Source organism: Leucopleurus acutus (genome assembly GCF_964270905.1).
Source record: "Leucopleurus acutus genome assembly, chromosome: 18".
Taxonomy (NCBI): Eukaryota; Metazoa; Chordata; class Mammalia; order Artiodactyla; family Delphinidae; genus Leucopleurus; species Leucopleurus acutus.
The window spans coordinates 19,175,016-19,196,696 of record NC_139160.1 but is presented as its reverse complement, the minus strand read 5'-3'; the positions used below and the strand labels follow the sequence as shown (position 1 = coordinate 19,196,696).

The 21,681-nt window shown below is 39.3% G+C and overlaps 1 protein-coding gene across 1 annotated transcript; it reads right to left on the bottom strand.

Moving 5' to 3' along the window:
• Positions 1–713: 713 nt before the first annotated feature.
• MED4 (mediator complex subunit 4) lies at positions 714–21,115 on the bottom strand (the record flags this gene model as incomplete). Its single annotated transcript, XM_082859665.1, has 7 exons — positions 714–1,666; positions 3,434–3,565; positions 5,060–5,146; positions 5,944–6,001; positions 7,768–7,938; positions 10,507–10,573; positions 20,991–21,115. The coding sequence occupies 7 exons, from the start codon at positions 21,113–21,115 to the stop codon at positions 1,494–1,496; spliced, it is 813 nt and encodes a 270-aa protein (XP_082715791.1). The 3' UTR covers positions 714–1,493.
• Between the last annotated feature and the right edge of the window lie 566 nt (positions 21,116–21,681).

Below are 21,681 nucleotides of genomic sequence, written 5' to 3'. Positions count from 1 at the left end.
TATTAATTAGTCCTATTTTTCCATTTGGGTTTATTTTTTTTATGTTCTTAGTCTCTGTTGGTTTGTAAGTAAAAACCGCTGGAGGGAAGAGGTGCTAAGATTCTTGAATTGTGAATGGCAAGTGACTGACAAGGATCTTAAAGGCTTTAAGGTCCCAGTACTTAGATTTGGATGTGAAGGCCTCACACAGATTCCCATTCAGCAGGTAAGAAGCAGGTTCTTGAATCTGTCTTCTAACCGCCACCACAGTAATTTGGATACGCTTGGTTTGTGGCCAGACTTTGAGAAATACCACTTTCAAGACAGTTAAAATGTAACCAACATGGCCATTGTGCTTTGCACAAGTCTGACATCCTTCATATGGGGTATGCTTTTTCTTTTTTCAATATTCTTATTTTTTTCAAACAAAATGTATATAATGTGTATTTTTTTTTAAGATAAAAGTCTACACCAAAATGTTAATTGATATAATCTCTGGGTAGAATGCTAATTTCATTGTGTCTCCTTTATGCTGAACCATATTTGCTAAATTTTCCACAAAAGATCAGGAAAAAGAGTAAAGTGCAATACTGTCTAAAACTGGTAAATCAAAATATAGCTGTATAAGCATATTATTTAAACATGGATGTTAACCACCAGAAGTTAAAAGTGATTCCTTCTGGGAACTGCCATAAGAGGGAAGGTGAAGGCCAGAGTGTTTTCCATTCTAAAACCTTTCATACAATTTGTTATGCTTGTTATGACATTATGGTAAGTTTTCAATTAGTTTAAAAAACTACTTCATTTTATTTCTTCTAAGAATGGCAGTGTGTGCCTTTAAGAAACCTACCAAAGTTGGTATTACTAGTTCAGATGTATACATTACCTCATGTTCATTCATCCTCCAAATTCTAAAGTATGTACAAAATGCAACTGGATTTACAGCAATATCCTACCTATGCTGAAATTTTAAAAAAATAGCATAGAAAGTACAAACAAAAGTGAGTTTATTTACAAAACATACAATAATTACAAATAGTACAAATTGAGACAATTTCTCCTGTTCCTGAGACAGAAGCTAACGGCCTTTACTTTCAAATGAGGGTTTCTGTTATTCTGAGTTATGCACATTCAGTGATCCGCTGCCTTTGTTTATGCTTTTCTAAATAATTCCAGGAGGCCTATTAGTGATATGTACATGGGTCATTTCCCTAAAATCTTATTTCCAGAACTACTATGCACAAGTCCAACACAACTGAAATAGAACAAGATAACAATGAACTGAATAATCTTTTTTTCCAACAGTAAATTTTGATTTTCTCTAAATATTCACCTAGTGGTTTAGAACTGAAACCATGCTTTTTGGCTTTATAAAGAAAGTCCACTGTGATTTTTAATAGGCAGCACAATTCCACTATAGCCGATTATCACCTGGCTATTTTTACAGGTTTGCAATTATTTAAGAAACAGAATTCTATAGTATTCAATTCTGTATGTTTTTGTCTTATGCTTTCTTAATCAGAGTCACTACTACTGCTTGAGGAGTCTGTTGACATAACCTCTACATCATCTTCATTTTCTTTGTTATGTCCTGGAGGTTCCAACAAAAAGTCATTACTGTGATTTGGTGGTAACATATTCATTGCTATATCATTTGACTGCCATGGATACTGTGGGGCAAGGACATCTGGAGAAAAGAAAGAAGCACATATGAGAACATCTCTACTAAAAATTACCTTCATGCAAATAATCTGAAGTAAAATTTCTTAAAAGGCTAGAAATCAAAATATACATTTGGCCAATAATCAAATTTATCATGGAAAAATGTGATGTTTTAGTAACGTGATGTTTAGACTCTGGTTTATTTTTTTTAAATCATACTTTCCTATAGTCACTATTCAAGATGTTCATAATTTCAAATCGAATGTCTCATGTCTATACATATTTTATGCACATATATAATAAGTCATATATAGTACTTTCTATATATTCTCTATATATATATTATAAGTAGCTAATGTAAACTATACTGTGTATTCCAGTTTAAACTGCCTCTTAAGCTTCAATTCCACTCTTCTCCCTGGACCCTGAAAACACTTCTCCTTTGCCAGCAGCCACAATGTTAAGCTCTGTCAGTAGAGGGCACTGCAAGGACTCTACAGGAGGAACAGGCTTCCCTTCCGGGATCCTGCGTTTCCCTCCTGTGGTGTCTGGTGGGTGTGTAGGACATCAGTGGCATCCCAGTTGGATGACTTCCCAGCAAGTCTCCCTTGGACCCTGGTGGATAATTTCCTACTTGCCGGCTCTGGCCTGTGACACCTCATCTAACTTCTCTGCCATCCCACAGGCCAGAGCTACACCTTTTCCACTCCGGGCTGAATATCAGCCTTGGGATGGGGAGTGGGGATGGGGGGGAACCTCTTCTCAGTCGGTCCCTTCCTTGGCTATCTGCCTCATCCTACATGCAGTAGCTGCTCCCTGCATCTGTTATTACTGCATTTAGAAAATATACTTCTCTTTACTGTCCAGTAGTTAGTACCTGGTTACTACTCAGTAGCTCTTTACATTTTCCTTCATATTTGCTGGTGTGGTTTCTGCCTCCTGCCTGGACCTGACTGGCATATTATGACACAGTACAACCACAATGAGAAAAATGAGGAGATACCAAGGGAAACTAATGCACAGTGACTTCCCAGTTTGTACTTTAGATAGTTAACAACAGCGATGTTTATAAAATTATTTTTAATAACACAGGGACAGCCTTACAATGAAATGTTAAGCATAAAAAAGCACTATCTACAGTATGTTTTTAGTGATGTAAAAAATTCACGAAAAAACATGAAATATGTAAAATACTAAAACTGCTCAAAAAAGAGCAATTTTTCCCTTTTTTATGCCTTTTAAAAAACTTTTAATATGTTCTACCAGATCAAAACAAAACAAGTCACCTACAAAAGGTAAAAGGGGAACATAAAATAAACATAAGAACAGTACAAACCTATATGCAAAATCTGAGGAAGGCTGAAGTTCAGAATGAGCTGAGTCTCACAAAAAGTGATACTCTGTTTAGGTATTAAAACGCCCATAAAAAGCTTTGTCAGTCACTTTGTTAATCTGGGGTTTTTTCACAAGTGTGCTCACTTGGTATTCTTTAAACTGAACATACATACATCTTATCCTGTTTATAAAATATACTTCATTTTAAAAAGCTACGTTTGGAGCTTAATGAGGCCTAATTCCTGAGGAAAATGGCACATAGAATCAGTTTATTCTAATTTCATAGCCTCCATCTAGAACAGTCTTTAAACTAGAGGAAGCAGAGAGGATAAACTGGTAGAGAACCTAGCAACTAAAATGAGTTGGGTCCAGACCCTCAAACTTGTTCAGATCTCTGTCTTCCTCATCATTTCTGAAAAAAACCTTTGTTTGAAAGCATTATTCTGATTAACGTTACCTGGCAATCTGCCTGCTGCAAGTGCGTCCCCTGGTAGGTGACCGTTCACTCCATTAGTGGAAGGGTTGTTCATCTGGCCCAATAATCCACTTCTCATCTCCAAATCAGTTGGGTATGGTCTCCGTGGGTCCCCTAAAAAATAAGGCTGCTTTTAATTCAGTCACATATGAAAATAAGCTTTGATACCTTCTCTGAAATATTGATTTTCCTTGGTTCACTTTGAAAAACTCAAGCCACATTTTCAATTTTGGAATATGAAGGTCATCTTATCAATTGTTATTAAGACATAATATATTAAAATTTTAAATACATGTATTTTTATTTCTTCTCTAGATCTTCACAATAATACACTATTCTCTATATGAGAAGTCTCTCATTTAAGCAAACATTCCAAATGACAAAGAAAGAAAAGTATAATCTTGAGTCTTCTAAATTAAAACCTTTTCCTAACCAACCTCTTTGATCACGTAATTTAAAGACTAATTCCTGGGGATTTCCCTGGCGGTCCAGTGGTTAAGACTCCGCGCTTCCACTGCAGGGGGCGCGGGTTCCATCCCTGGTCCAGGAACTAAGGTCCCACACGCCGCACGCTGCGGGGAGGTTGGAAGGAAAGCTAATTCCTGTAACATTCCAGTGGAGTATCAGGAGCCAATAACATTCATTTCCAATCATGAAAGCACACTTTTTAGTTCTGGGTTGATGAAAACTTGGCCAGATTTGGACCAATTTTTTGGTAATATTTTCTCACCAACTCCAGATTATTTATCCTCCAAAACCGTAGCTACCCTTAGTGTTTCAGGTATGGCAAAATACCACCGTCAGGACTGACTAGAGCTGAGATAACTACCTCCCATTCCTCCCAAAAGGCTGCTGCTCTACCTGAGGTCTCTGCTGTCAGTATATGTAGCAAGGGACTTCCCTGGTGGCGCAGTAGATAAGACTCTGCGCTCCCAATGCAGGGGGCCGGGGTTCAATTCCTGGTCAGGGAACTAGATCCCACATGCCACACAGCAACTAAGAGTTGGCATGCCGCAACTAAGGAGACCGCCTGCAGTGACTAGGGAGCCCACGTGGCGCAACTAAGACCTGATGCAACCAAATAAATAAATTTAAAAAAATATATATATATATATATGTGGCAGTTTATTTCTCTGCTACTTCTAATTACTCCAGCTCTCTGCAGTCCTGTGTGTCTGCTGCTGGGTGTCCAGTGCTTCATCTTTATCCCCTAAGAGTCGGGACTGTCTCTTTCTCAGGCTGGAACCCTTGTGGAAATCCTAATGGCTCAAAAAAGTTAGCTTCTGGCCAGCCTGGGTTTTACAGGTATATAAATCTATAGCTTTAGAATCATCACATATTATACTTTTAAAATTTATTAATTACTTATTTTTTTTTAAAAAAGGAAAGAAACACAGTTTCCGGTGGCAACAGCTTTGTAGAAAACCAAACTGATAAAACCCCATGGCCTATATTATCACTTATAAGACACTAAAGATGTGAAAATATGAAACATGTTTCTAAGGATAAATACATTCCATATTTAAATCTTTTCTTCCTATTTTTGTGTACAGTCACCTAAGAATTTTCAAAACCACATATATCTAGTAAAAAGAGAATTACTTTTACCTGGGACCCAGGTCAGTGGGGCACACACAGCATTACTTGCACTAATCCTATGTGCATACTTAATTATTTCTTCAGAGGAGATAGCACCTGAGAGAGTCAAGAGGATAGTGTTAACATTTCAGTCTAGTAAACATACAAGTTTGTCAGTGCATACATCACAGATACACTCCATACTTAAAATATATACATTAGGTTAAAAAAGTACACTAGTAAATAATATGTATAGCACAACCTGGTTTTTATTTTAGAATATATGTATTTGTATTGTTCTTGTTACGTATGTATTACAGATCTAAGAAAAATTTGGAAGAACACACACCAAACATTTAACAGCAGTTAATCTAAAATAGGACAAGAGGCGAGTTAGATGTAAATCATACCTACAAATCATTAAAAGTAACCAAAGTCTTCATTATAATTCTGACTTTTAGTATGCAGTCTAAAAGATCCAAAATGGAAGCCTTTGAAAGAGAGAAGCAGGACAGGACGAGAAGCCACGCTGAGCCTCTAGAAGCACCACTACATGTGCGCACATCCCAAAGCCTTATCTAGTTCTGACTTCACGGTGTCTTTCAAGATCCACCTCAAATCCCATTTGCTTCCAGCCCATGTTCTCCTCTCCCAACAATTTAAAAAACCCACTGTCTTTATTGCACATTTGGGTAACAGCCGTAACTTCTATTATTGCTTCTTATAACCTGGAAAAGGATGTGACACCTCCCTAGCAATGCCCAGCATAGTGCTATATAGCAGACACTTTACAATGAAAATTTATTGGAAACTTTTCAACAGCAGCAAATGATTACCAATAATCCTCTCATCAGTTTCTTGAAACCAAAATTTGGATTTTTCAGAAAGTCATTCAGTGTTCCCACAGTACTAACCTTTTCTTGCTTTTTCTATTGACTTGAGTTTTTCTTTTGCTTGGTAAACAGCTGTTGCCTAATTTAAACAACATTTAAAAAAGAAGTATGGATTATTCAAAACTATACCAAGCCCAGTTTTTGGCTAAATTCACAAAATCATTTATCCCATAGAAACAATATATAAAATTTGGAAATCCCCACAATTTATTTGTAATATTCTGAACCACCACTTGGGTATCATTTGTATCAGTTACAGTCAATGAAAAAAAGAAACATTTATGAGTCAATCTCCATACACATTAGTTGTTAGAAACAAAATGTAAATTGGATTGTTCACTACCATTTTTTCTTTATGTCATCTATCATAAACAGGCAGAAAACAGACCATGTACTACTCCCAAAGCATCCTATTCTTATATCTAGTTCAAGGATAAAATACCAAAAAAATTTTTTTTCTAGTTTACAAGATAAATTCTTGGATTGACAGTCTCATTCATTGATACATTACCATTACCTCCATGCTTAATGACTATTATAATGAACTCTTCCACCCACCCTCCCCTGGGCAAAGGCAAACTAAAGGGAAAAATGAAGCTAACCTAGTATATGCATCCTCCACCGTAACACAGCATTTAAGAGTATGGAGTCAGAGAGATCTAGGTTTATGTTCCATCTCTCAACTTTTACCTCTTGGGCAAGGTAGGTATTCATTTAAAATTATGGTTTTGTCTGTAAAAACAGAATAACGGTACTGACCTCATATAACTGTGATGAAGATTGAGATAATACACATGAAGTGCAAAGTACAGGGCCTGGTGCACTAGTACTTAATAACTGTTAGTTGCCACTATCTAAATCATAAAATTTAGTCTTTTTATAGTCCTTGTGTTCACTGTCTTTTGGAAATCTAATCTACAGAGGAGCCAGCAATGTCTGGTCCATATGAGAATCAAACTCAAGTCTTCCTGCAATACCACCACATAACAATTACATTAGTTAGTATTTAGTGAAATAACTGAGCAAATAATAACAAATAAATTGTCTCTTTGAAATAGTAGCCAAGAACAAGAAAGGAAAAACTAGAGTCCTTAACATATATCTATATCTATATATATTTACATACAAATCCCATCTAGTTTAGGATGGAAGACTAAATAAATGTAAATTTTAATCAATATATAAAATTGGTATATACTTTTACTGATTTCAAAAATTATTTCTAAAACTGAAGTAGAGATTTAGACTATTAACAAATGAAAACTTAGGACAGGATAAAAGTAAAACTTCCCATTTCTATTAATTCAAACTTGTGAAATCTTCAAATAATGAAAATATGGCTCAAAAGTAATGCAGACTATCGGAAAACAATAATTAAAAAGGGAGGGACTTCCCAGTGGTCCAGTGGTAAAGAATCCGCCTTCTTCTTGGTCAGGGAACTGAGATCCCACATTTCAGTTGCCGCGGGGCAACTAAGCCCACGTGCCACAACTACTGAGCTCGTGCGCCTCAACGAGAGAGCCCTCGTGCTGCAACTACAGAGCCCACTCGCTCTCGAGCCCACATGCCAGAACTAGAGAGAAGCCCGCACGCCACAACGAAAAGATCCTGCGTGCCGCAACTAAGACGAGACGCAGCCAAATAAATAAATAAACGAATAAAATAAATAAACATTAAAAAAAAAGGGAATGACATGGTCTTTCATCTAACCAAAGTGACAAGGGGTCACTTTTAGACTTGGAAATTCAAGTTTTCTACCACTTCAAAATTGTAATAGATTTATTTTTCAGAAATAGAGTAAACAGTATCCTTTTTTACATTAAGAAACAGCCTCTATCAACTTACCAGTATCTGTTCCGCTTCCTTTAGCTGTTTTTGTAGTTGCTGAATATCACTGTCTCTTTTTTCTACTTCTTTTTCTAAAACTTGCATTTCATGATGGATTTTTCCCTGATTAAGTGCCAATTTCATTAGTTCTTGAAATTCTCCATCTCTATGAATTAACAACTCCAGGACCTGTCAGATAATAGGTGATTAAAGCAGACAACAGAATACTGAAGAACTACATTCCAATGAAACAAAGAATCCACATGTGAATTGGCTAGTCCATAAAGTCTTAACACCTTCAAAGTACTGTTTACTAATCATTGTTAAAAATAGCCTATCTATGATTATTTTAGAAGAGATTAGTATCAAGGTTTTCTGCTTTTTCTAATTATATGCTATTCTTTCACACAAAATAAAACAAACCTTTCAGAACTAGCAATATGCCAAAATGAGCAGGTTTATTCATTTCTCAGGGAAGGTAAAATTTGAGATGATTTTATTAGTTGACACCAGGAACTGAACAGACATTTCTCCAAACATATACAAGCGGCCAAAAATACATGAGAAGGTATTCAACATCACTAATCACCAGGGAAGTGCAAATCAACACAACTGGATATGACCCTGCACCAGCTAGAACAGCTATAATCAGAAAGACAAAACATAACAAATGTTGGTGAGAATGTGGAGACAAAGGGAACCCTTAGAATCTGAATTGGTGCAACTACTGTGGAAAACATTCCATTAAGTGTGGAGGTTACTTAAAAAATTAAAATTAGAACTACCATATGATCCAGCAATTCTACTTCTGAGTATTTATCCAAAGGAAATGAGATCACTATTTTCGAAAAGATATCTGCACTCATATGTTCACTGTAGCATTATTCACAATAGCCAAGACAAGGAAGTAATCTAAGTGTCCATGAATGGATGAATGGATAAAGAAAACGTGATGTAAATCTATACACACGCACATACACACAAAGGAATATCATTCAGCCACAAAAAAAGAAGGAAATCTTGGCATCTGGGATAACATGGACGGACCTTAAGAACATTGCATTAAAGGAAATAAGTCAGACAGAGAAAGACAAACACCGTATGATCTCAGTTATATGTGGAATGTAAAAAGAGCCAAACACATAGAAAAAGAGCTCAGACTGGTGGTTGCCAGGGGAAGGCGGCAAAATGGGTAAAGGTGGTCAAACGGTACAAACTCCAGGCTATAAGATAAATAAGTTCTGGAAATATAACGTACACCATGGTGACTATAATTAAGAATACAGTACTGTAAATTTGAAAATAGCTAAGAGAATAAATCTCAGCAACTTAAAAAAGTTCTTAAAAAATGTGCAGGAGCTTCCCTGGTGGCGCAATGGTTGAAAGTCTGCCTGCCGATGCAGGGGACACGGGTTCGTGCCCCGGTCTGGTAAGATCCCACATGCCGCGGAGTGGCTGGGCCCGTGAGCCATGGCCGCTGAGCCTGCGTGTCCAGAGCCTGTGCTCCACAACAGTGGGAGGCCCGCCAAAAAAAAAAAAAAAAAAAAAAAAATGTGCAGAGGAACTGAACAGACATTTTTCTAAAGACATGCAAATGGTCAACAGGTACATGAAAAGGTGCCACTTTCCCTGCAATTTTCTTAGAAGTTTTTATCATAAGAAGAGAAAGGACTTCCCTGGTGGTACAGTGGTTAAGAATCCGCCTGCCAATGCAGGGGACACAGGTTCGAGCCCTGCTCTGGGAAGATCCCATGTGCTGCAGAGCAACTAAGCCCGTGCGCCACAACTACTGAGCCCGCGTGCCACAACAAGGGAGGCCACCACAATGAAAAGGCTGCGCACCGCAACAAAGAGTAACCCCTGCTCACTACAACTAGAGAAAGACCATGTGCAGCAACAAAAACCCAATGCAGCCCAAAATAAATAAATAGATAGATAAATAAATAAAATTTGTTTAAGGAAAAAAAAATAAAGAAAAGAAAACTGGGGACTTCCCTGGTGGTCCAGTGGTTAAAACTCCACACTTCCACTGCAGGAGGCGTGGGTTCCATCGCTGCTTGGGGAACTAGGATCCCACATGCCGCGTGGTATGGCCAAAAAACAAACAAACAAACAAACTTAACCATGTGAGGTGATGGATGTTAACTAAACTTACTGTGGTAATCATTTTGCATTATGTACCTATATCAAATTGTTATGATATACATCTTAAACTAATACAATATTACATGTCGGGCTTCCCTGGTGGCACAGTGGTTGAGAGTCCACCTGCCGATGCAGGAGACACGGGTTCATGCCCCGGTGCGGGAAGATCCCACATGCCGCGGAGCGGCTGTGCCTGTGAGCCATGGCCGCTGAGCCTGCACATCCGGAGCCTGTTGCTCCGCAACGGGAGAGGCCACAACAGTGAGAGGCCCGCGTATCGCAAAAAAACAAAAAAACAATATTACGTGTCAATTATATCTTACCTAAATGATGCAAAAAAATCAATTTAAATGATGCAAAAAAATCAATTTAAAAACTGCAATTAATAATTTAATAGAATCTGATCTTCCTGTTCTCACACGTGTCAATTATATCTTACCTAAATGATGCAAAAAAATCAATTTAAATGATGCAAAAAAATCAATTTAAAAACTGCAATTAATAATTTAATAGAATCTGATCTTCCTGTTCTCACACAAAGTAAATATAAATAGGAAATTGTAGAAATGATGGAGGTTTTTTTTGTGTTTAATTCAAAAAGAAACCACTTACCTGGTTTTCCTCTCCAGACTGTAACAACTTTTGGTTTCTAGAAATCGCCAGCATTTCTATAAGTTCTCTATAAAACAAAAACAAAGTTTGCAAAGTAAATACAATAGAGGCTCTACCTGATCTCCACCTGACTGACTTGCTGGATTCACAGTACCCACAGCAAGCTGAGTACTCAGAGCTATTGCCCCACAGGCCACTTTGACTGTGGACTTCAGCTCTCACTGGCACAGTACATTCTCACCAAGACTCAGCTGTGTTCATTACCAGACCCATTTATTCAAACTTTACTATTACTATAATTGTATAAATTGAGTATATAAATACAAATGAAGTATGACTGTGAATAGGAAAAACTGTTTCTATAAAAACCTAAGCTTGGAAACACTTAACAGAGGTTTGTAAAGAATAACTATGGAACCAGGAGAAGTAAAGTCATAAAAACTCAGCAAGAGCCTGCCCTAAGTCTGCTTGATGAGTGTCCAAGTGCTCATTTCACTTTAAAGAAACCAAAGTAGAAAATGCAGACAATGCATTATGTGTGGTTTATGCAAGAAAAACTCCTACATAAGGGGTCTACAGGCCAAATGCAGCCCATCTGTGGTTTTTGTAAATAACTTTTCTTTGATGGTAGCCACGCCCCTTCATTTACATATTGCCTGAGGCTGCTTTGCCACTACAATGGCAGAACTGAGTAGTTGTGACACAAAACTTCTCACCTGCAAATTTTTAAATTAACCAAACAGGTATCAGCTAAGAGGGATACTTACACATATTCTATATATTAGTTTCAAAACTGTTGATAGATGGGACTTAATTCAGAAATTATCCAGGAGAGGACAGCTTCACAATTAACTACCTGACACTACTAGTCAGCCCAGGGTCTGTACCTTCTCACTGGCTGCCATGCTATTTTTACCTTCATAGTTCCACCTTCCACTCACTAGCCTCAGGCTATTTTAGTGGATGGTGCAAATTGGACTCAACCTCCCTCCCATACACCATTATGTATGAATTAATTACCTAATTAATGAAAAAAGTAGATAAGGGAATAAAAAGTCTTCATTCACTCATTCAAATGTTTCTTGAGTGCCTATTACGTGCCAGGCACTTTCTAGATGGTTGGGTTAGTAAAGTGAACAATGGCAATTAAATTCTAATAGAGAAGACAAAAAATATATAAGTAAAACCAGAGTGACAGGGGTTAGGAAGAAAATAAAGCAGTGTTAAACCAGAGAGGGTCGGTGAGGTAGTTTGGCTACTTAAACTGGGTGGTCAGGGAAGGTTTCTCTATGGGAATATCTTTGAAGTAAAACATGAATTAAACAAGAGAAGCCAGCCAGGAGATGTGGGAGGAAAGAATGCTTGGTAAAAGACCCAGCTAGCTCACTGGCTCAAAGATGGGTTTGAGGAAATGTGGCCAGAGCACAGCAGGCACCAGGGAGCAGGATACAAAATAAGGACAAAGGAGGGAGGGGGCGGGCTGGATTGTGTAGGGCCTTGTAGGTCAGGGTACAGGATTAGTATTTCACTCTTAAGTGCAAAGAGAAGCTACTGGATTATTTTAAACAGGCAAAGGACATGACCTGATTTACATTTTTAAACAACTGCTGAACTATCTGGAGAACAGACTGTAAGAGAGCTAGAAAGGGAATCAAGTTAGGTGGTTTTTGTAGTGTCCCAGGCAAAAGATGACACTGGCTTTGACTACGTCCTAGCCACTAGGATTTAGTAATGGAAATGGGGAAACATGGACAGATTTAGGATATATTTTGGAAGCAGAGCTGACAGGACTTGCTAATGGATTAAACAGACATTTTATGAAAATAGCATGTTATATTAGCCCTTTTCTGCATCCCATTAATGAGATGAAGAGAGTTGAGAACCGCTGGCCTAAATAAAAGCTGGTTTCTGTGGGGAAGGGATGGTGGTAAGGGGTTGGGGGTATGGTGGGAGATGCAGAATGACCCTTTCTTGCCAATCTGGGAGTATAAATCAACAGAAAACCTTACAAGGGCTTACTTTAAGGGAGGGAGGGAGAGGTCTGTAAGATTCAGTGCTCTTCACTAACTGTCTAGGACAAAGTGGAAACCTCTGTCCACTCCAAGGGTGAAGAGAGGCTGAAGGACCCCCTGTCCTCTCTCTCATTATGGGAGTGGGAGCCCTGTGGCGCTACAAAGGAAACAGCTGTACTCCTGGCATGCCAAATTAGAATCCTCCCACATTTCCACACAAATATAACTTATACAGGGTTAGGTCCTATATTATTTGTGATACTACACTTCAGGTAAACAATTTTCTTTTAAATTAATTTATTTTTTAAATTTATTTTTGGCTGCACTGGGTCTTCATTGCTGCGTGCAGGCTTTCTCTAGTTGCAGTGCGCGGGCTTCTCATTGCGGTGGCTTCTCTTGTTGCGGAGCTCAGACTCTAGGCGCGCAGGCTTCAGTAGTTGTGGCGCACGGGCTTAGTTGCTCCGCGGCATGCAGGATCTTCCCGGACCAGGACTTGAACCCATGCCCTGCATTGGCAGGCGGATTCTTAACCACTGCGCCACCAGGGAAGCCCCAGGTAAACAATTAATAGGCTGGTGGGGAAACCTCAAGACTCCTATCAATGTGGTTTCTGTTTTACAATGAGTTCTGAGTTACAAACAGGTTAAGAAAAACTTTTTAGACTACAATCTACCTATAGGTTTCTATTTTTTTAAATTCCTCCAAAGACTACCTGATTCTATCACATCTTACAAAGTATTGGATTGGCCAAAAGGTTCGTTCGGTTTTTTCCATAGATGGCTCTAGCAGCGCTTAGTGGTCTTTAACTTCATTCGAAACAACTTTGTTAGACTGTACTGTGACAGCTGTCATGTCAGCATGCATTTAAAAAAGCACTTACCAAACCTGGTGAATTTTTGTGTAGCCATTTTAATATTGAAGATGGAAGAAAAAAAGCAACATTTTCAGCACATTATACTTGATTATTTCAAGAAAGGTAAAAACACAACTGAAATGCAAAAAAAGATTTGTGCAGTGTACAGAGAAGGCGCTGTGACTGATCAAACGTGTCAAAAGTGGTTTGTGAAGTTTTGTGCTGGAGATTTCTCGCTGGATGATGCTCCACAGTCAGGCAGACCAGTTGAAGTTGATGGCAATCAAATCGAGACATTAATTGAGGACAATCAACGTTAGACCACGCGGGAGATAGCTGACACACAATATCGAAACCGAGCGCTGAAAATCATTTGCACCAGCTTGGTTATGTGAATTGCTTTGATGTTTGGGTTCCACATAAGTTAAGCGAAAAAAACCTCCTTAACCATATTTCCGCATGTGATTCTCTAATGAAACGTCACAAATATGTTCCGTTTTTAAAACAAATTGTGACAGGTGATGAAAAGTGGATACTGTACAATGATGTGGAACGGAAGAGATCATGGGGCAAGTGAAATGAACCACCACCAAGCACACCAAAGGCCGGTCTTCATCCAGAGAAGGTGATGTTGTATATATGGTGGGATTGGAAGGGAGTCCTCTATTATGAGCTCCTTCCGGAAAACCAAACGATTAATTCCAACAAGTACTGCTCCCAATTAGACCAACTGAAAGCACGAAAAGTGTCCAGAATTAGTCAACAGAAAACGCATAATCTTCCATCAGGATACCACAAGGCCTCATATTTATTTGATGACCAGGCAGAAACTGTTACAGTTTGGCTGGGAAGTTATGATTCCTCTGCGGTATTCACCAGACATTGTACCTTCAGATTTCCATTTATTTCGGTCTTTACAAAATTCTCTTAATGGAAGAAATTTCAATTCCCTGGAAGACTGTAAAAGGCACCTGGAACAGTTCTTTGCTCAAAAAGATAAACAGTTTTGGGAAGATGGAATTATGAAGTTGCCTGAAAAATGGCAGAAGGTAGTGGAACAAAAGGGTGAATACGGTGTTCAATGAAGTTCTTGGTGAAAATGAAAAATGTGTCTTTCATTTTTACTTAAAAACCTAAGGAACTTTTTGGCCACCCCAATAATATACTAGAAGGCTATATAATCAGGTAAGAGTAAAAATATATACGCCAAATTTCACAACCACTACTTTCTAAAGTCAAGAGGTTACAATAATGAGGTTTTTTTCATTTTTCATAAGAAAATGCAAAGAGAATAAGTTCATTCATAGGATAATGACAAACTTCACATATCACAGAATCAGTATAAGTATCTATGTGTGACTGGCCACATAATGGGACTTTTTGGAAAGCCAATCACACTGGAGCAGCCTCATTCTGTGGAGGAGTTCCAATGAGTCTTAGGTGGCAAACCAAAGTGACATCTCTTCCATCACCACCAACAACCATTTCCAGGATTATAAAAGAGAGAAATTCTCACTTGCTCACTGTCACCCAATCTTTCTTTAGAGATGAACAAATAAAACAATGTGGCAGATACGGCATGAGAAAATCAGAGAAAAAGAAAAACGAACTTCTAAGACAATGGCTATTACCACAAGCAGCAGAGCACCTCAAGAAAGAAGAAGGCTTTAACCAATCTGTCAACAGATTCAGTGAGGACTACAAATTAACGAGAAATCCAAGTCTTTTTGGCATTCCTGGAGCATGGGAAGCAGAAGAACTACAGCTTCTTTTAGAGGAAGCAAAAGAGAACTCAGCACTTCAGGTGATCATGTACAACGGGAAAGCTGAAGGAGAAAGTTTCAGAAACACCGAGGTTCCTGAGGAAAATTTAAATGATTCAGAATTTCAGTGGATAAATACACTTCATCAAACGGAAAATGCTATACTTGACAATCAAGAATCAAATATAGAGAGGGATAAATTGGTCAAATCTAGATACAAGAGAATTTCAATTTAGTCTCAAATTTAACATAACTGATAAATTACTTAGCTATGCTATCTCAGGCAAAGAGTACATGAATACCAAGTATATGCACTCCTATAGGTACCGACAGCATCAGGTATACACACCACAGATAGACAGCCCAGGAGCCAATCTAGAGGCAAGATCTCAATATTGACTACTGGGCTGTCCAATGTCAGGAGATGTTCTCAAAGACCATTATACTGAATGGGTAGGCTCAGAAACACAGTTCCTGAACTTGGTGGACATGAAATATATACTAGGGTTACTCAGCAAAACAGACAAATTATGTTACAGCAAGTAAAGCTGAGAAAAGAAACGAATTTACTGGGCTCCAGAGTAGAAGGGTGAGATGTAACAGTTCTTTGGTTATACTAAGGCAAAGATTTGAAATTCTCAGACTAAGACCTACTCAGAACAAAAGGCAGCATCCATTGCTTCCCAAAGGGGGTGTTACTTCTTCACAAAGTCAACATATTTACAGAAAAATTAATTACCACCATCCATACCATGTGGTTAGTCAAAATGAACAAATAATAAGGATCATTTTAACTCGACTAATTTCACACTCATCAGTGTCATCAAGATTCCTTATCAAAAATTCTAGAAGTCAATCAAGTATTAGACTTGGGCTTCTGGTGAGAATTCTCCCAAAAGAAGAAAGAGCTCAAGGGAATACTTCAAACAGAACAAGACCCAGAACTCAAGCAAGTGGAAAAAATTGGCTCAAAAAGTAGCAAGGGAGGTATTTTCCAATTAACCATTAGCTGTTCTTAAACTATATGCCAATAAAATGAACAACCTACAAGAAATGGACAAGTTCTTAGAAGGGTACAATCTCCCAAGACTGAACCAGGAAGAAGTAGAAAATATGAACAGACCAATCACAAGTACTGAAATTGAAACTGTGATTTTAAAACTCCCAACAAACAGAAGTCCAGGACCAGACGGCTACACAGGCGAATTCTATCAAACATTTAGAGAAGAGTTAACACCTATTCTTCTGAAACTATTTCAAAAAATTGCAGGGCTTCCCTGGTGGCGCAATGGTTGAGGGTCCGCCTGCCGATGCAGGGGACGTGGGTTCGTGCCCCAGACTGGGAGGATCCCACATGCCGCAGAATGGAGAGGCCACAGCAGTGAGAGGCCTGCGTACCGCAAAAACAAAAAAACAAAAAAAAAACTTCAGAGGAAGTAAAACTCCCAAACTCATTTAATGAAGCCACCGTCACCCTGATACCAAAACCAGACAAAAATACCACAAAAAAAGAAAATTATAGGTCAGTATCACTAATGAACATAGATGCACAAATCCTCAACAAAATACTAGCAAACCAAATCCAGGATACATTAAAAGGATCATATACCATGATCAGGTGGGATTTATCCCAGGGATGCAAGGATTTTTCAATATCCACAAATCAGTGTGATACACATTAACTGAAGAATTAAAACCATATGATCATCTCAATAGATGCAGAAAAAGCCTTTGACAAAATTCAACACCAATTTATGATAAAAATTCTCCAGAAAGTGGGCATAGAGGGAACCTACCTCAACATAATAAAGACATATGACAAACCCACAGCTAACGTCATACTCAAAGGTGAAAAGCTGAAAGCATTTCCTCTAAGATCCAGAACAAGACAAGTATGTCCACTCTCACCACTTTAATTCAACATAGTTTTGGAAGCCCTAACCATGACAATCAGAGAAGAAAAAGAAATAAAATAAGTAAAACTGTCACCGCAGATGACATACTATTCAAAGAAAATCCTAAAGACACTACCAGAAAACTATTAGAGCTCATCAATGATTTCGGTAAAGCTACAGGGTACAAAAATTAATAAACAGAAATCTCTTGCATTTCTATACACTAAACAACAAAAGATCAGAAAGAGAAATTAAGGCAACAATCTCATTTAGCATCGCATCAAAAAGAATAAAATACCTAGGAATAAACCTACCTAAGGAGACAAAAGACCTGTACTCTGAAAACTATAAGACGCTGATGAAAGAAATGGGAAGATGACACAGGTGGAAAGATACACCATGTTCTTGGATTGGAAGAATCAATACAGTCAAAATTACTATACTACTCAAGGCAATCTACAGATTCAATGCAATCCCTATCAAACTGCCAATGGCATTTTTTGCAGATCTTTAGAAGAAAAAAATCTTAAAATTAGTATGGAAACACAAAAGACCCCAAAGAGCCAAAGCAATGTTGCGAAAGAAAAACAGAGCCAGAGGAATCAGAATCCCTGACTTCAGACTATACTATAAAGCTACAGTAATCAAAACAGTATGGTACTGGCACAAAGACACATTTACAGATCAGTGGAACAGGATAGAAAGCCCAGAAATAACCCCATGCACCTATGGTCAGTTAATTACAACAAAGGAGGCAAGAATATACAATGGAGAAAAGACAGTCTCTTCAATAAGTGGTGCTGGAAAAGCTGGACAGCCACATGTAAATGAATGAAATTGGAACACTCTCTAACACCACACACAAAAATAACCTCAAAATGGATTAAAGACCTAAATGTAAGACCAGATACTATAAAACTCTTAGAGGAAAACATAGGCAGAAGACTTTCTAACATAAATAGCAGCAAGATCTTTTTTGATCCACCTCCTATAGTAATGAAAATAAAAACAAAAATAAACAAATGGAACCTAATCAAACTTGAAAGCTTTTGCACAGCAAGGGAAACCTTAAACAAAACGAAAAGAACCCACAGAATGGGAGAAAATATTTGCAAACAATGCGACCAACAAGGGATTAATCTCCAAAATATACAAACAGCTCATGCAGCTCAATATCAAAAAAACAACCCAATCCAAAAATGGGCAGAAAACCTAAATAGACATTTCTGCAAAGAACATATACAGATGGCCAACAGTCATATGAAAAAATGCTCAACATCGCTGATTATTAGAGAAATGCAAATCAAAACTACAATGAGGTATCACCTCACACCAGTTAGAATGGCCATCATCAAAAAGTCTACAAACAATAAATGCTGGAGAGGGTGTGGAGAAAAGGGAACCCCCCTACACTGCTGGTGGGAATGTAAATTGGTACAGCCACTATGGAGAACAGTATGGAGGTTTCTTAAAAAACTAAAAATAGACCTATCATATGATCCAACAATCCCACTCCTGGGCACATATCCAGAGGAAACCGTAATTCAAAAAGATACATGCACCCCAATGTTCATCACAGCACTATTTACAGTAGCCAAGACATGGAAGCAACCTAAATGTCCATTAAAAGACGAACGGATAAAGAAGATGTGGTACATATATACAATAAAATATTACTCAGCCATAAAAGAGAATGAAATAATGCCATTTGCGGCAACATGGATGGACCCAGAGATTATCATACTAAGTGAAGTCAGTCAGACAGAGAAAGACAAATATCATATGATATCACTTATACGTGGAATCTAAAAGAACGATATAAATGAACTTATTTACAAAACAGAAACAGACTCACAGATTTAGAAAACAAACTTAGGGTTACCAAAGGGGACAGATGGGGGGGAGGGATAAATTAAGATGTTGGGATCAACATATACACACCACTATATATAACAGATCATCAACAAAGACCTACTGTATAGCACAGGGAGCTCTGTATGTAATAACCTATATGGGAAAAGAATCTGAAAAAGAAAAATCTGTAATAGGGAAGAACCTTTGTATTCTATTACAAGTTAATTACTAAAGAGACTTGCCTATAAGCTTAAATTATACATGATGGCCCATCTCTGGGAGTCCTCCCTCCGGGTAATGAGCATTAAGCTAAAACACCTTTGCTGAGCTCATGAGAAACATCTTGACCAGGCCCACCTGTGAAAGACTGCAGGGAGGAAGAAATGAACACGACTCCTCAGGAGGCTGACCTAAATTTTTGACTTTAGCCCCTCCCCTTTTAGTATAAAAGAAGCCGGAATTCTAACTCAGGCAAGATGGTTCTTCGGGGCATGAGTCCAGCATCCTCCCGGTTTGCTGGCTTTCTGAATAAAGTCTCTATTCCCTGCCCCAACACCTCATCTCTTGATTTATTAGCCTGTCATGTGGTGAGCAGTAGGAGCCTGGACTTGGTTACAGATGTATATGTATAACTGCATCACTTTGCTGTACACCTGAAACTAAGACAACATTGTAAACCAACTTTACTCCAATATAAAGTAAAAATTAAAAAAATAATCATAATAAAATAAATTTTAAAAAAGAAAGTTTAAAAATTAAAATAAAAACAGTATTAATTTAAAAATAATGCTGTTGGAAAAATGGCACCAACAGACTTGCTTGACACAGGGTTGCCACAAAGCTTCAATCTGTAAAAGAAAAAATCTGCAAAGTGCAATAAAGTGGAATAAAACAAGGTATGCCTATATATAAGACTTATTCAAAAATGTCAAAGAATGTTGACTACAGAAAAGGTGACACTTGAACTGGATTCTGGAGGGTAAATGAATGATTCATCAAGTTGAAGGTGGAGTAAAAACGGTACTGAGGATGAGGAAGCTAGCCAGCTTGAGAATGGGGAGCATTCACCGAGGCTGGAATAAAGGGTATGGGAGGGCAGAGGGACGCGGCAGTAAGTAAGGACAACAAGATGGATTAACAGGGTGGAGAATGGCTTTACTGCACGATAAGCTAAAGAGTTTGAACTTTACTTCCTGGGCAATGGGAAGCTACCAAATATTCTAAAGCAGAAAAGTAATACCAGAGGCTTTTTTAAAAAGATAGCTCTGCTCTCAGGTAATACAGAAGGATAAAATGCAGAAGCATTAAGGCAAGTGAAACTGTTGGCAAACTGCATTAAGAATTAATTATAACAGTGGGGATGGGAACATTTTAGGAGGAAGAACCAGAACAATTTTAACATCCAAGTGAATGCACTGGAGCTAAGGAACGCTTCAATCTGACAGATTACCATGAAAAATGGCAGAATAAGGAGGAGGACATCCAATGTCATCTCCTACCTCTGCCACACACACTGCACTCCAGCCACCCCAAACTGGTAATTCCAGCACCAAGTCGTGCGTGCTCCTGTTCCAGGCCTTTGCACATGCTGTTCCAGCCACATGCCGCCTAGCGGGTCTGCGGGACTCATTCGCCCCATGCAGTCCTTTCTCCAGGAAGCCTGCCCTAACTACCTATCAAAACAAGCTCCGCGCCACAGTCACTGTTGACATGTAAGTCTCTCCCCCTTGACACTGGGCTCCTTCTCGTCGACATCCAGCCTCCCCCGCAAGACCTCTCCCAGCGCGCAGCACCCAGGGGAGTTCCTGACATGTCTGTCGAGTGTCGGTGGACGAAGGGACTCACACCCAGCGACCTCCAAGGTTCGCTACGATTGTGACAGGGGCTCCAGAGTCACTGTCAGTATTAAAATGTCCTCTAAGGGGGGAATATGCCGTCCGAGCCCCTGAGGGTTGCGGGCCCACGTCCCGACCCTCGTGCACTGTCCTTGGGAGCGTGCGCCGCAGCCCCGAGCGCGGCCCTCCCCACCAAGCCCAAGACAGGCCGGTGGTCCCAAGTCAGTCCTCCCTGCCCAGCCCCAGCCAGGCCTTCAGGCCGACGGCCTCACCTCGACAAGACCTCCAGATCTTCCAGCGCAGACAGCAGCCTTTCACGCGTGCTGTTACCGCCTACAGCTCCCGAGCCGCCGCCCGGCCGCTCCTTCTCCTTCTCGCCACTAGAAGACGCCGCCATTCTCCGCAACGGGCCAGCGTGCGCGCAGCTACGCGCAGGCGTGGAGAGGCGGGCTCGGCAAGCGGAAGGAAGGATCACCGAGGCGGGGGACGAGAGGCGGGCGGGAGCGCCCCCTGTGCTCCTGGAGGTGCCCTGCGGGCTCCAGCGCCATCTGCTGGGCAGCGAGGGCTTCTCGGGTCTAACCCTTGGAGCAAGAGCCAAACCGAGAACAGGGAGGGGTTCCATCGCGGTCAGGGTCTCCTAAGCCTTAGGTTATTCAAGCTGGAATGGGAAGCTTCTGCTCAACGGATTGCAAGCATTTGAGGGAATTACATAATGGCCTGCCTCTTGTGTCGCTTCTTCGTAAAATGGGCCGGGGTCTCCTCATATTAACCTCTCTTTATAGTCTGCATTCCCATAACACTGTTCCTACCCTCCTGCTTGGTCTCTCAGGGAGGCAGTAAGCACTTTGGGACAGGAACCGAAATCCATCTTATTTTCTTATTGTGGTAAAATACACTTAGCATAAAATGTACCATGTTAACCGTGTTTAAGTGTACAGTTCAGAGGCATGAAGTACTTTCATG